Here is a 16,340-nt window from a genome sequence, read left to right as displayed (position 1 = left end):
TAGTGGTGAACAATTCTTGTTCTTTGGGAAGTGCAGGTTGTTAGTGTAATGCTTTGGAGTAATGGCAAACAGAAAAATAACAAACAAGTCTTTAAGTATCTTCCCATTTCCGTTAAAAAAACAACACTAATATAATTTTATATAAACTCTCAGTTGTGTGGGACAAAAAACTTTTTCCATTTGAGAAGACTTTTGAACAATTCTCCACAATCTACCCTGTAATGGGAAAAGTACCGCACTCCAGGGCGTTTTAAACTTGCATTCAGGGCCTTAGAAGACCAAGTAAATGTGTGCTTTTCAGCTCTTTATAATTTTAAACATTTAACTTAAATTGAAAAATGGATGTTTTAACATGCCTTTTGTATTGTGATTAATTTTGCAGAAGCACTTAAGATGAGGATTTGAATCGTAGACGACAGAGAGAGAGAGGGAGAGAGACAGAGGTAAATAGAAAGAGGGAGGGATAGATAGATAGATAGATAGATAGATAGATAGATAGATAGATAGATAGATAGATAGATAGATTTATTTATTTTGTGGAGAGAAGTATTCGGTTTGCCAATCAAGCTGCTTGATTTTCTTCGCTTTTATCTGTTCCAAAATAGGAACAGATGGGAACCAATGTTTGTCCTGAATGTCATTAACTTTCATCACCAATGGAACAAATTGATAGCTCTAACCAGTTGTGGTCTTAAGGGTTTAAGGGTTGTTGTTGTTGTTGTTTTTTGCCTCCCCCTTTATCTTGCAATAGGACCTGCATTAAGGAAGTGGCTGTAACCGTTTTTAGATAGCAAGAACCACATCTTTCTTGAGGTTTTGTCTTTGTCACCAATCCTTTGCAAAGAAGGCCTGAGCCAAGAAACAATAGCAGCAGTAGAGGTTAGTTCATTATTATATCATACGAGAAAGTAGCTTATCAACATTTTGGTGCTTCTATTAGTCTGACCCATCAGATCTTGCAGAGATCTTGCTACAGGTACCATTGGCCAGCGATCTACATTTGGTGAGGTCTACTTTATGGAACATCCTTCCCCCTGAAATTAGATTGGCCTCATCCCTTTTGACATTTGGTAAGATCCTCAAGACCAGGCTAGGTGACCAGGCGAAGGAATTGGAGACACTGTTAAGGAGGGCATTTCTTATTCTTCCTCCATTTTCATTGTATTTTGTTTTTATTTATATATAAATATAATTAATATAATATAATATAATATAATACAATATAATAATATAATATATTACCAGGGTTTTTATATATATTTGTATTCACTGTTCTTATATTTTTCAGCTATTGTACGCTCTTCAGAGTCACGATGGTAAATAAATAAAACATTAAAAAACAGTTTTGTGCCTCACAAGAAAAGATGTATTTCAGAACTGACTGTCAACCTACCATATATACCATTTTCCTGAAAATAAGACCTCCCCAGATAATCTAATATTGCAACGAATCAGGCTTTTGAGCGCATGCGCTAAAATAAGCCCTCCCTGAAAATATTGCAACACAGCAGCAGCCATGAGATGATCATGCTCACCCCTTCCTGCACCTCAAAAACAATAAGACCTCCCCGAAAATAAGGCCAAGCATTTATTTTGGGGATCAAAAGAAAATAAGATCTTGTCTTACTTTTGGGGAAACTTGGTTTGATCTAGACATACTCCTAAAATACACTTGCTAAGGTACAGTCAACCAATCAATCCTACTTTATTGGTCTAAAGATGTTCTTTCAGTGTTACAAACTCCTAGAAACCTTGTACCTTGGAATAAGTCAACAAAACCTACTTGAACTCCATTTTCTAGAAAGCAGTGGTTGAGGGCTTAATCAGAGCTAAATTAAAACCTGTTCACTTCAGGGTTATTTATAATGATAAATGTAAGTGATAAAGTGATATAAGTGATAAATCTTATTACATCATATTTGTGTCCAGTGTTTGCCAGACTCTTTTCAACCTGTTCACTTCAGGGTCAGTAGGTAATGGTAAATCTTATTAGATCATATTTATGTTCTATGTTTGCCAGCTTGTTTTCCTTGGAAAGGTGACAAACAGGGTAAGAGTTTTTACACAAACACACACACACAAAACCCACCCATACTTCATACATTGAATTATTAAACTGTGAATGTCATTAGCACAAGACATGCTGATGGTCAGTAAGTAGGATTGTTTTAAAGAGAGATTAACTAATTTCATGGAGGACAGACTTTAGTCTTAAAAGTTTATGTACCTCTAAACTATATGACTCAAAATTCCAGTTGTGGGGAGCAATAATGAAAAGGAGATATATATATCCATGTCTCCATCTTCAGGTATAACAGAAAGGGAAAAAAATACTGTGTTAAGATGGTTGTTGCTCTAATCCTACTCTAGCAGGACTGCTCTTATGAGGCAGATAATTGGTTCAGTATTAGGTCTGCTTTCAGAAAAGAGTTTTCGATTCCTATCTGGAGATATTGTAGACTTAGTCTGAGATTTCCTGTCTCTAAGACATGTGCTAAGGATATTGCCTCCTTTTAAAGACACCCTCTTGTTTGTTACCCCATAGGATCTCAATCAGGCCTTCCTAACCAATAGACCCGTGAAGGCAAACCTATGGTACGCAGAGCCATCTCTCCGGGCACGCGAGCCGTTGCCCGTTGCTCTTCCAGGTTCCGACACACTGGCCAGCTGGTCTCCATGTGTGCAAGAGTGCTGGGAACCAGAAGAGCAGCCACCTGGTGCGCATGCCCCCACTGGGAAGCTGATCTTCTGGTTTCTGGCATGTGCATGATCTTCTGGTTTCTGGCAGGCATGCACATGCGAAGACCAGCTGGCTGGTGCGTATGCACATGCCGGAAACTGGAATTCCATCTTCCCAACATGTGTATGCGCACCGGGTGGCTGCTCTTCCAGTTTCTGGCACGCCTGCGCGCTTCTGTTTCGGCTCTTGGTGCCGAAAAGGTTGCAATAGACCTAGCCTTCTTGCATTTTCCTTATTTTTATTTATTTTCTTCTAAAACCTTTTCTTCATTCATTTTGAATGAATGTCATTTCATGAAATTTATATGAAATAGTAAATTAAATCTTATCTGTTCCGTGAATTTGATATCTGACTTTCAGATGGCAATATAATTATAGAAATCTATAATTATAGAATTGTATATAATTATATAATCTGTAATTATAGAAAATCCCTACGGCTGAAGAACTTGGCCATGCCTTGTAGCAGGGAGAAAGGAGAATGTGAAAGGGATGAATAAGCTCTTGGTTTTCAGGAGATCCTTTTGCCAAGTGGAAAATTTTGGGGAAACAGAGATCCTGCTTTTATAGATGGCCTGTTTGTTTCTGTTTTTGTGTGGGGATTAAAGCGTATACACAGTAGATACATCTATCTAATACTGATTTTAGAAGTGTTTATTCTCAAGCAAAATTCATAAGCATTTCAGGATTTATCCTAAAAAAATATATTTAAAAGATGTGATAATTATTAGGTTCAATCTACAGCACTCTTTTAAATCTGCAGTGATCTAATGAGCTGTACATGCAAAGAGGTTAATGCAGCAATATTGTATTTTGTGTTGTACTCAGAATAAATATTCTTTTTGAATTAATTATTAGTTTGTTAGGTGGGAGGGAAAATTAGAAGGGACTTTTGATAGATGAAGGCTAAGAAAAAAAGCTTTTCATACTTCAGTAAAACTTGTCTATTGAAATCTCCATTAAAATGAAAATAAAAAATATAACAATAAAGTACAATATATGTCAAACTTTAGAAACATTCCAAGAAGCAGATTTTGTAGTATTTCATAAACTGTACAAAGGTAGAATCTGCATACCAGTATCTTCCTTGGTGCAGTACAACTTTCTGCTCCTACAAAGTTGCGTGGAATATAAACATGAAATCAACAGAAAAGGGGATTTTAAGATTTGTGAATTATTATTATTTTTTGCTCCCTTCTGAATTTCTCACCAAATGTTATTAGAGCTTCATGTTAGTTCATCTATAAATCGAATCTAAGTGAGCAAATGACACCAAAGTTGAAACAAACCTTTGTCCAACATGTAATGTGCTGGTTTGAAAGCTTAAGGAATTATAGTTGCACCATATTCGGCTGCAATAACTTTGACTGAAGATTTCCTGTAACTGACAAACAGTTATTTCAGAACACTATGTAGAAATGTCGTCCCCCTTTTCAGTGGCAAATAGCTTCAAACCAGTAATATTTTTAAGATTTTCTAAAATGAACTATTCATTTCAGATCCTATTCAACATTTCAAGGGCATTTAGGTCTGGATTTGGATTTGATTATTCTAAAACATTTACTTTTAATTTACTTTATTTAGATTTGCTTGTACATCTGGGATATATCACCCATTTGCTGATAGGTAGAAATCCTAATATTCTCCTGTGAAATTCTTTAATACAGAGCAAAGTTCTATAATAAGAATTTATTTTGGTAAAGTCAACAGATTTTGCTGAAATGAATAAATTCATTGATTGCATAGAAAATGTACTACCTACATTTATTGATGAGTAGTAACCTCTTAAAAGCTATTTGTGTAAAAATGAAAAAAAATTCATTTATGATTCATGGTTTTGGTGATTAGATATGGTATATTATAGGAAGAAGAGTAATAGGATGGCATTTTAGAAAGAGAAGTTAAATATATATCTATACTTGTAACTGCTATGAAAAGATATAATGAAGCCACTTCATTATATCTTTTTTGTATCTAATTTTCTTACTTTTTGATTTTACTTTGATTTCTTTCTTTCCCTCTACTTTATATTCGGTTCTGTTAGTTTATATCTTCTTATTTGAAAGTTTTTATAAAAATTATATTAAAAAAATAATAAGTTTTTTCAGTTCCAAAAAAGCTTGGCATCCCTAAACCATGATATGACCATCCCCACAACTGACAGTTTATTATAAAGTTCTTATTGTCCAATTTAATGCTTGGGTTCTAATATACATTACATCAAGGGAGTCCTTTTTTTTACTTTGGGCTCATCTATATATAGAATATTCCTTTAGAAGTCTGGAAGATAATCCAGTAGCCTTTTTGAAAAAGTTAAGATGAACAACAGCGTTCTTCTAAGTGAACTATGGCTTCTCCCTTCTTACTCTTTATGAATCATTACTTAGTGCTATTCTGATGATGGAGTTGTAAACATTCAGCCAAGATAAGAGAGCCCTGCAGATCCTAGACGTTCTTTGTGAATTCCTGTGTGGGTTTATGCTGTGCTTTTGGAATGATTTTGTCAAGATAGTAACTCCTAGGAGGATTCACTGTTGTTCCAGACCACCTCCATTGTTCTTTAATTGGATTGTTGAATGCTCAGAGTTCTAGAAATGGCGTTGTATGATTTTTGGACTGATAGCCATCAATGACCTGCTTGTAGAGGCTTTCAAATATTTTGTTTGAGCAGAATATGGTGTGACTTTAAAAATATGCATGGTCAGAACTTCACTGATAAGTCAATGTCTTGAGATTTATGTAGGATGGGGATAGCCAAAATCAGCTCTGATCATTTAATGAAATACTAAAGACCCTGACCTTTAATTGAATTGAATTGAACTAGATAATTATATGGCGTATTCCAGTAGCAAAAAGATATAGCTAACATAAATGAAAAAAGACATCAAGCTTTGATATTATTTGTTCATTCAGAGTCCCTTTATGAGTACCCCATGATGTTCTGATAACGTTGGTCCTTTTGAATTACATATCTAGCCGTATGCTACTGATATTTTTATCAATATGATATTTTCATCATATAGTTGAAAACTTCCATGTTGCATTGAGAACTCTGAACTGAGTGAATTGTTTTGATTCTAAAGTGGTGCAGGATTATATTAATTTACATACAGAAATAGAGTTGTAGAAGCAGGACCCACTCCATTCCTTTCAGCCTTTATCTCTTTAGTAAGAATGATTTACAGATTTAGACCTCTGCAAGGGAAATTAGTAGTTTTCATAAAACTAGTAGTGATATCCTGTTTCTCCAGTTCATCTGCACTTACACAATTTCGTTGGAGTCATATGGAAAATTTGAACGAAGCATAGTTATCTACAACTGATAGTTTGCAAGAGTACAAAGCAACACAGCAGAAACCATTGATAAGTCTGCATCTTAAATGGATAGTCTAGAGAATACTCTGTTTTCTCTAGTAATGTAGAGAATGTTTCAAATTAAGACATTTTCAAATTTCTAACTCTCTGTTGTGAGCGCAGTACATCTTCTTTTAAGCTCTAAACCGCTGGACTGATGCAGGATGGTGTTTCAAATGCAAAACGGACCATTTCAAGCATTTGGAGACTGTTCTGAACTCCAGAAATTTCTACTTCAAATTTCAAAAGTCTCAAGGACAGCTAATTTCAGAACTGAAGCAAAAGTTCAGAAACAGGATGTTTCAAATTCAAAATCTCTTTTTCCCAGCCTAGGATTCTTGAACTAGGCTCAGTGTTCAATGCTCATGAACCATATATATCACAGGAATCCAGGAACTCAAAAGCTAGGTGCAAAAATGCTTGTGAGAAGTCATTGTTGGGTGTGTGGGGGTGCCAGATAGACTTCCCTGTCTAGCTTCCTACATCTGAAACCTTCTCCCTTGCAAACATCCACTTGACTTCATTTACAGTGGGACAGCAATAGGGTGATGCATTCATCCAAATATTTGGCTATTTGGGACTTCAAAGGCCCGTATAAAGTCTTTGGAAATGAATTGGCAGCCAGACCTATCAATAGAATGTAAAGCTATGATCCTGTTTTGGATCAGTTCACACATTGTGCTGAGCTGGTTTGTTTTAAGTACAATTTATAGAACCATCTATTGTGACATGATTTCCAGATAACAATGGGCCATGAACCATGATTTATAACCTATATATGGACCTATAGGGTTTTTAGTATGATATATGAACCTATAGGGTCCATATATCATACTAACCTGAAATTGAATAACATGCAATACATTTTGAAGGGATTTGTCAATCACTGTGGTACTCCCATCCCAGGAGCAATAGCATTGCATAACTGAGACACCCCTCTTTTTAACATATAACAAATTAACAGAGTTGGAAGGGACCTTATAAGTTATCTGGTCCACCTGCACTCAAGCAGGAGACCATTTCTGACAAATGGCAGTCCAATCTTTTCTTGAAAGTCTCAAGTGATGAAGCTCCCACAACTTCCGAAGGCAAGCTGTTCCATTGGATGATTGTTCTCACTGTCAGAAAGTTCCTCCTTATTTCTAGGTTGAGTCTTTCCTTTGTCAGTTTCCATCCATCCATCATTCCTTGTCTGGCCTTTATGTGCTTTGGAAACTAGCTTGACCCCCTCCTCTCTTTGGCAGCCCCTCAAATATTGGAACACTGCTATCAGGTGTCCCCTGATCCTTCTCTTCACTAGACTAGCCATGCTCAGTTCCTGCAACTGTTCTTCATATGTTTTAATTTCCAGTCCCCTAATCATTTCAGTTGCTCTTCTCTGCACTTTTTCTAGAATCTTGACATCTTTTTTATAGTGTGGTGACCAAAACTGGATGCAGTACTTCAGGTGTGGTCATATGTTATGACATTACATACATGGTGCAATACCTCTGCCAATAGTGATGAAGGTACTGTTACAAATATTGGATACATTGTGCCCCAATACCATAACTTGCACTCAAAATATATCTAGTAGGTTTAATGCAAAACTAAGAAGTATGCAAAATGTTCTGAGTTCGAAGCCTTATCCAGGCACTTAGCAATTCTAAACCTAACTGCAAGTGCCTTTTTTCATTATGTTCTTTACAGGGAAATCTGGAAGTTGAGAGATCTGAGAAATGGGTAAAACAAGGCTTATTGCTTCACACACACTCCCAGCTTTCCTAGCTCCCCACCCTCCCCCCTTTGGTACTTGTCAAACTTTTCTGAAAAGAGCTTTTGTGAGCTCAGATACTGTTCTGACCCCCAGCAGCACGAAGCTGAGTCCTCGTCCCGATAAACCCCTTTTATTTAATATAGAGTGAATTCCTCTCCAGCAAAGTCTTTCCTCTCCCACAGTCTTTCAAGATAATTCCCAATTACCAACCTTTATCAGGCTTGGAAAGTGGCCAGGCCGGTATCTTTCAGACGCCACAATACTTGGCAAGAATGCAGGAATGAACTAATTGTCTCCTGCAAACACACCTTCCCTTTTGTTCCTCTTTTATTCCCTATGGGAGGGGCCATTCACCACCCAAGTCAACCCTTGTTCCTTAGCTGTTCCCTTCGTCTGGCAACTCTGCGCATGCGCACACTGGGAACAGGCTCCAGCTGTTCGTCTGCCTCACTGACGTCTGACTCCAAAGGCAGCTGATAACAGTCAGATGGCCCTGGCCCCCTCTCTGCCTCCGATGCAGAGCCCTCGTCAGAGCCTTCCCCAGACTCCAGGACTAGCCCATGTTCCTCCCCAACCTCCTCACTATCTGAATCTGCTGCCAACTCCGCTGGGCATTGGCAGGCAACAACAGACTCTTGGATACAAAGGATAATGTTTGTTCTTTTCCAGTATGGTGAGACATTTCTTCTGTATGTGCATGTACGCGCACACATATATATCTGAGCAACAGGGGTATGAAAAGATTGGAATTTGAAATGATTGAACTCAGTTGTTTGGAGAGTGTGTTTCATTTCACATTTCAAATGTTCTCCATACACCAAACAAGCACATACAATTGGTGCAGCATTGGTACAAATGCTGGAGAATTGAATTTCATTATGTAGTCACTATCTGTAAATTTGAATGTCAAGCTGAAGCAATTTAACTTAGTGGGTACAATCCACCATTGTCTGTTCAAGTATCAACTTGAATGTGTAGAATATTTTGCTTGGTGCATGCATTTTTATTGATACCTTCATGTTCTCTCACACACCCATTTTCAAAACATTTTAAAGTATTTTTCTCTTGACAGTTTATATTCATTGCTCTTAAAGGTAAAAATGCCTTTGAGTCAAGCTCAATTGTCAACAACTACAGGGGTGTAGGGCTATCTAAATTACCTTAAAAGATTAACCAAAAGTTAATCTTTTTAAACTTTTGTCATATATGTTTTTATGTTGTACGCCACCCTGAGTCCTTTAGGAGAAGGGCAGCATATAAGTCCAATAAAACCAAACCAAAACCTTCTGATCCTTGATAACGTTGGCCAACTGTTTGCTACTTGCTGGGAATCTTCATTCTTACTATCCCTAAAATATAGATTTCTTTTTTAGCTGAACAGCTACTTATTTGCTTATCTGCTATTTCCCTGAAACTTTTCTCTCTTTTTCAGTGGTGTATGAACATCGATCAAGACTAGAAAAATCTTTACAAAAAGAAAGGCTTGAACATAAGAAAGCAAAAGAAGGTAAAACATTTCAGATAAATTTTAAAGGATTTTATCAGCTGAGCAATGATGTTTTGTAGTGTAAGAATTCAGATAGGCAATTTAGGGTGGTATGGATTGAAATTGTGTTTTTTCAAAAAATGACAGGCTTTTGAATGCTGTTGGTGGTGATGGTTGAGTGAGATTTCCACAGCTATGCAAATAAGAGCTGGTTGTTTTATGGTTTCTTACCACCATCTAGTGGATAAAACTCTGCAACAATTTCTCTGCCAACAGAGACATATTTCATTCAGCAGGTTGGAGCCAAGCACTCAGTCTGGCTGAATTTCTGGTGATTCTGTTCTGTCAAAAATGACAATAGGCATGGTAGTAATCCAGTTAACAATGAACATTCTGTTGTTTGAAGACTGGATACATATTGAAAAGTCAGGTGCAGACTGAACTACAGGCCTGGCATAGGGATGAGTTAGTCATTTGTGCTCTTTTCCTTGAAACCAAGGAATTTTATCTCTCGGTAAAGCTAAACTGAAAAGAGCTGAAGAAGTTTCTGGGATGAAAATCCAAATGTCTTCAAAAGAAAAAAAAACAGAAAGTCCAGTTGCCTCCTGAAAAAACACCTTTGGGACAACCATGACCTGGATGACTGAGAATCTTCATAGACTGAAAACTAGTTTCTTTACACACAAGGATAACTAGACACATATTTGTGTGAATGAACTGCAGTGCTGCATTGTACAACACAACACTATCTGTACCTGGATACCTGGATGCACTCACTTCAAATCTCATGCATTTGTATGAGTTGAATTTAAACCTAGTTCTTATCTATTTTAATGATGACTGAAGTGCTATTGATTTTAACTGGTGCCAAGTGCCCTAATTTGGGAGTGGGGGTGGGGGACACTGAGCCACAGGCAGAGTCAGTTTCCATATTTATCAGTTCTCAGGTACTGCTAAAGGGTATATGGTAATTGAATGCAGAGAAATTGTGTAAGGCTGAATTACTGTGTGAAATCTTGCCAGTGAAAGGAGGTTTGAGATGGAGTTGCCTCCAGAGAGAATAGCTGTGGTTCTGGGGTTTTATTTATGTATATGTTCCTGAAGTTCATTCATTTCTCCCCTTTTTATTTTTGTATTTTAGATTTTCTTGTTTATAAATTAGAAGCACAAGAAACATTAAATAAAGGAAGGGTAAGTCAGCAGAAGTAATTGATAAGTTTTTTTTTCACGTAAGGATTTTATCAAAGCCTCTACCCTTTGAAAATTCCAGGTATAATGAATAAGATCTAATTGTCTGAATTCTGAATAACTTGAAATATATCGTCACTTCCTGAAAAGGAAGGATTTTAAGCCATGGTGTTCTCCAGGGCTGTAGTACTGGGATTGATGCTTTTAAATATCATAAATGATCTAGAGCGTGTCACCAAATCAACTGTAATTTGGAATTCTGAAAATGTTTTTGGTGGTTTTGCAAAATAGCTGCTGGGAGGGAATGATTTTACCTATTCATAAAAAGTCCCATGGATAACGGGATCAAATGCGTAATATTCCTTTCCCAGAATGCTTCCTGTCAGATCCTCAGTCCCTTCTATCATAAAGTTGACCTTATTTAACCGTTTACTGTTGTGGTGGGTGGGCAGGTGAAGACAATATTGGTCTTCAGCTGTCCAACATTTTTATTTTCTGAAAAAGCATGTAGGAGCCATTGGGAGCCCAGATATATTTTTAGCAATAAGGATTATGCTCGAAGCTTGTATTTTGATTTTGTACAACGTCACAGCTTTACATTTAAAAAAAATTGTAGAAGGTGGGGTGTGGAGCTTGGCAGATGAGAAATGAAGTTTCCTCAGAGGCATTGATGCCTCACTAAGAATGCTTGAACTGGAGGAACAATGTCGTTCAAGGTGATAACACATTACTTTCAGAAGTATCATCTGAAATAGAAAAAAAATGTTGTTAAAATGGAAAATTTAGGAGCCCTGATGGCACAGTGGCTAGAATGCAGAATTGCAGGCTAACTCTGCCCACTGCCTGCAGTTCGACTCTTACCAGCTTAAGGTTAACTCAATAGCAATAGCAATAGCAGTAGACTTATATACCGCTTCATAGGCCTTTCAGGCCTCTCTAAGCGGTTTACAGAGAGTCAGCATATTGCCCCCAACAATCTGGGTCCTCATTTTACCCACCTCGGAAGGATGGAAGGCTGAGTCAACCCTGAGCCGGTGAGATTTGAACCGCTGACCTGCTGATCTAGCAGTAGCCTGCAGTGCTGCATTTAACCACTGCGCCACCTTGGCTGGAACTCAGTCTTCCATCCTGCCAAGTTCAGTAAAATGAGGAGCCAGATTGTTGAGGGCAATATGCTGACGCTGTAAGTCTCTCAGAGGTGCTATAGAACACTAGGCGCAGTATAATAATCTAAGTGCTATTGCTATTGCTAAAATAATTTTCAAAATGAGCATAAATCCTGCGATGGGGGAGTTTTTAATTGTATGCCTTGAGATCTGAGATGCTAATGATTTCCCAAGAAAATGATCTGGTAATGGACAAATAAATAAATAAATTCCATGTTGGGGATAATTAGGAATAGAATTGATACTAATTATGTCGATACAGTTCTCAAAAAGATGCCAATAATAGCAAATACAAGGAAATTGCTTGTCCTTTTGTAACAATTCTAAACAGGATTTTGGGTGTTTTTTTTGTACTTGTGCCATTCTACCAATATGACCCACATTCTTCTTTTACCCTGAAGCATGTTAATCAGTTGTGAGTAGGATCCCTGGATAATTCATGGCTTTCATATGAGGGAACAGAGAAATATGGCAGACAAGCATATGGGCAAGCTTTACAATAAGTCTTCGATGCTGTGGTGTCTTTTTAAATTATTGGATTTCAGCACCAGCATCTTCAGTCAGTCTGCAATCCAGATTTGTTTCAGTGTTGTCCTGAAATGCTGGATTTCTACATCCCTGAACCTCCCCAAGTTGGAGACCTCTAGCAATCGAATTCAACACTTCAACACAGCAACTGAGACAAGAAAGTATGCAGCTTAAAATTTGTTCCCTGTGCACCTCTTGAATTTTCTTGGGAACATTCAAGAACAAGTTTGCAATTTCCATAGCATTCAGAGAAGTGCCATTGCTATGCCAAAAGCAGTTGAGGTCTTATCTAACTATGTGTTTCTTTTTGTTTGTTTGTTTGTTTTGCAGCAAGATTCCAATAGCAGATATAGTGCACTGAACGTACAACATCAGATGCTGAAGGTAGATACTTGAGTTGTTGTTGTTAGTTTCCTGGCAAACAAAGGAAATTTTATGTAGAAGCTGTAAAAACGGCCTTGATAAATTTGGCAAAGGCATTTTACAATCAACGTGGGCATTCCTGCTGGCCCAAAAAACCTTTCCTGAACCAGGTGGCTACCCTATGGGATCAACAAGGGTGCCCATGCTACATTTGGAGAATCTTTGTCTGCTTAATTTTATAATATCCATGCCATTAAATGTTAGATTTAACTTGAAAACTGTAGAAGATCTGAAAAACTTGAAATCTCTCAGAAGATCATTCTACCATTGAGCTACCTTCTATTCCCTTATTCAGCTACATAAAATAAGACCACCTCTGTTTTTATCCAGTCTTTAAATAAGAGATGATGGGTGTGTGATGATGAAATTAGGCTTCTATTCCTATTAAGCATTTGTCAAAATCCCCAGTTTAAAAAATCTTTTTTACTTCAATGCGTCTTCTAGATTTTATGAGAAGGCGGGCTTTCTGATGGCAAAATATTTTCCATCCAATCATCCCCTCAGATTTCTTTGTACTTTGAAGAAAATTAGATATATTTTTCACATATGAAATCCCCACAAATATTTCATAGGATTGACGTGTGAGTACAGAAAGCAATTGGGTGTAAAGGTTTATGGTTTGAGCTTGACCTTGAGCCAGTCGCTTTCTCTCAGCCCTGGGAAAAGAAGCAATGGCAAATCATTTCTGGGGGGAAAATCCCACCAAAAAAACCTGCAGATCCTTCTGCAGATATTCTCTGAGAATCGGACATGATGGAACAAAAAAAGAAAAAATCAAAATAAAGAAGTAGGCCAGAAATGGTATACTGGGAGCATCTTCATCAACACTGCGCGCGCGCACACACACACACACACACACAGACACACAGACACACAAACCGCAACGATCATTGGAGTGATGCTGCATTGAAAAATCAAAAACAAAATTTGGCAGCTGCATAGATCAAGAAATCCTTGTGCTCTTGTCTTGTTTTGGTTTTGTGCTATGCAGAGCCAGCATGAAGAACTAAAGAAACAGCACTCAGATCTGGAAGACGAACACAAGAGACAGGGAGATGATTTCAACCGAGCAGTTGATGACCACAAGCAGAAATATGTGCAGTTACAGCAAGAAAAGGAGCAGGCGATGTCCAAGTTAAAAGGTATAGAGGGATGCTGCTTAAGTAATTTTGGAATTGGGGAACATAGGCCATCCTGTAGAGCCAGCTCTCATTTGCTAGTTGGTAGGAATGAATGAATGAATGAAGTTGGTAGGGATAGCAATAGCAATAGCAGTTAGACTTATATACCGCTTCATAGGGCTTTCAGCCTTCTCTAAGTGGTTTACAGAGTCAGCATATTGCCTCCACAGTCTGGGTCCTCATTTCACCCACCTCGGAAGGATGGAAGGCTGAGTCAACTTTGAGCCGGTGAGATTTGAACCACCGAACTGCAGCTAGCAGTCAGCTGAAGTGGCCTGCAATACTGCACTCTAACCACTGCACCACCTCGGCTCTAATGAGTAGGGGACACAGTGGCTCAGTGGCTAAGACACTGACACTGAACTTGTCGATCAGAAGGTTGGCAGTTCGGCAGTTCGAATCCCTAGTGTCACGTAATGGAGTGAGTTCCCTACTTGTCCCAGCTTCTGCCAACCTAGCAGTTCGAAAGCATGTAAAAATGCAAGTAGAAAAATAGGAACCACCTTTGATGGGAAGGTAACAGCGTTCCATGCGCCTTTGGCGTTTAGTCATGCCATCCACATGACCATGGAGACGTCTTCAGACAGCGCTAGCTCTTCAGCTTTGAAACAGATGAGCATCTCCCCCTAGAGTTGGGAACGACTAGCACATATGTGCGAGCGGAACCTTTACCTTTAGAAATGAATTATGGGTTTTTGTAGTTTGATACAGCGGTGGGAGGCATATATTTGGGCAAGACAGGTCTATTCAGATTAGCATTTAGTTAATATTTGAAAACATAAATCAATTAGAATTCCTCCTACGAAGATATGTCTGTTTGAACACTTCTTTACACTGAATTTCAAACAGAATCCATGTACAATCTGCAAGAAGAAAACAGACAATTGAGGAGATCCCACCAGAATATACATACTCAGCTGCAAGATGTGAAGGTAAGATCTTTATCTCCTAAAAAGACATGAGTGGTGAGAAAGAGAGAAATGCCTCTTTTTTTTGCAAAGAGGAATACAAATGTTGCAATGTAACACAATGGGAAAAATGTTTCACCTTTGTGACTTAAGGGAATATGGTAGATATTTTTTTAAGTACACATTGTAGCATTTTGGAATTGTTCACACAGATCACCCATGCACAATTTAACATATCATCACTCTACTTCCTGCCCTCTTAATAATTAAAAGGAGAAGGAAACATGTATCTTGCATATAAACCGTTGCATTTTTGATTTTTTTAAAAAATCAGTAAATTACTAAATAAACCAATATAAGCCCTGGTTTTTCCATGTTAAGAAATCATAGTAAGTCACATTTTTGGCTTCCATATATTGCTAGTAGAAATGTGAATTAAATTCTGACTTCCATATGGTTTGCTACACACATACCCATTGCACTTTTCCCTTTTTGAAGTTGGCAGGGTAATGCAGAGTGCAGCACTGCAGTAAGAAAATAATAAGCTAAAGACATTAAAGAGATGAGATAATAAAAGAAGAGGAGATCTACTTAATTCTACTTTATACTAATGCTATTCACTACAGATACTTCTATCCTTTCAAATCCTCTTTGCTTCCACTATATCTGTACAGTATTTCATACTGTGTTCATCATCCATTTCATCAGCTCCAATTTCTTGGGTGTCTTCTCAACCCATTCATTCTTCCTTCCTGTATGTTTTCTGCTCCAGCCACATTCATTTTTTTCTCTTATGACTGAGCAACCTCAAGATTTTTCACACAAGTAGTCCTCAACTTATGACAGCAATTGGGAGGAGAATTTCCTTTGCTAGGGATTGCAGTACTAAAGCATGGCTATATCACTTAGCAGCAGCAATCCCTGCAGTCCTGATTGCCATTGTTAACGGAATGCCATGGTTATTAGACCAGGTAACTTCCAGTCTAGCTTCCCACAAGCAAAGTCAGTGGGTGTTGTAACCTGTTGCCTGCTGGCCCCTTCAGCAACCGAATCAGAGGACGAGATGGCGTGGGAGTCAGGGTCAGCATCAAGGCAATCTGAGAACTCCTGGGGGAAAAGGGAATGGAATCGTTAGAGATAGAGACAGAGATGGAGCCTGTATGGCCCATTAGCCTCCAGATGGAGAGTCAAGAGCCCCCAGGTCTGGAGGTGGCTGATGAGAAAGAGGAGGAACATCTAGGTCCTGTATCTGACGTGCGGATTTACAGAAGGCAGAGGAGAAGAGAGCAGTGGAAGTCTATGGGCCGATCTTGGGAAAGGAAGAGCCATCGCTGCTAGCAAAGCTCCACCCTAGCTCTGGGGATAAAAGACAAGGGGAAGAGGTGAATAGATGCGGCAGACAACTATCTTCTGGATGGATGGACTTGTTAGCCTGCTGTGAGAGAGAGACTTTTTTCCAGGGCTGCTGGTGCTCCTAACAAAGAAATCTTTTGAGTTAACTTCAGAGGATTTGTCGTGTTTGGAGAGCTGGGTCAGAAGAGTGGGGAAGCTGAGGTGAAGTTGCAAGTCCCAAATCTTCAGGCAGGTAAAGTGGCTGCTGCAATGTGGAAG

The 16,340-nt window shown here is 38.3% G+C and overlaps 1 protein-coding gene across 1 annotated transcript in view; it reads left to right on the top strand.

The window, feature by feature from the left end:
* The window catches only part of GOLIM4 (golgi integral membrane protein 4), a 76,682-nt gene that overhangs the window by 13,080 nt on the left and 47,262 nt on the right, over nucleotides 1-16,340 (top strand). Inside the window, 5 exon segments of the mRNA XM_032224979.1 lie at nucleotides 9,282-9,356; nucleotides 10,477-10,526; nucleotides 12,548-12,601; nucleotides 13,632-13,782; nucleotides 14,671-14,753. Coding sequence (XP_032080870.1) covers nucleotides 9,282-9,356; nucleotides 10,477-10,526; nucleotides 12,548-12,601; nucleotides 13,632-13,782; nucleotides 14,671-14,753 — 413 coding nt within the window.

The sequence above is a fragment of the Thamnophis elegans genome, chromosome 10 (assembly GCF_009769535.1).
Source record: "Thamnophis elegans isolate rThaEle1 chromosome 10, rThaEle1.pri, whole genome shotgun sequence".
Classification (NCBI taxonomy): Eukaryota; Metazoa; Chordata; class Lepidosauria; order Squamata; family Colubridae; genus Thamnophis; species Thamnophis elegans.
This window is presented reverse-complemented; position numbering and strand designations above follow the sequence as displayed.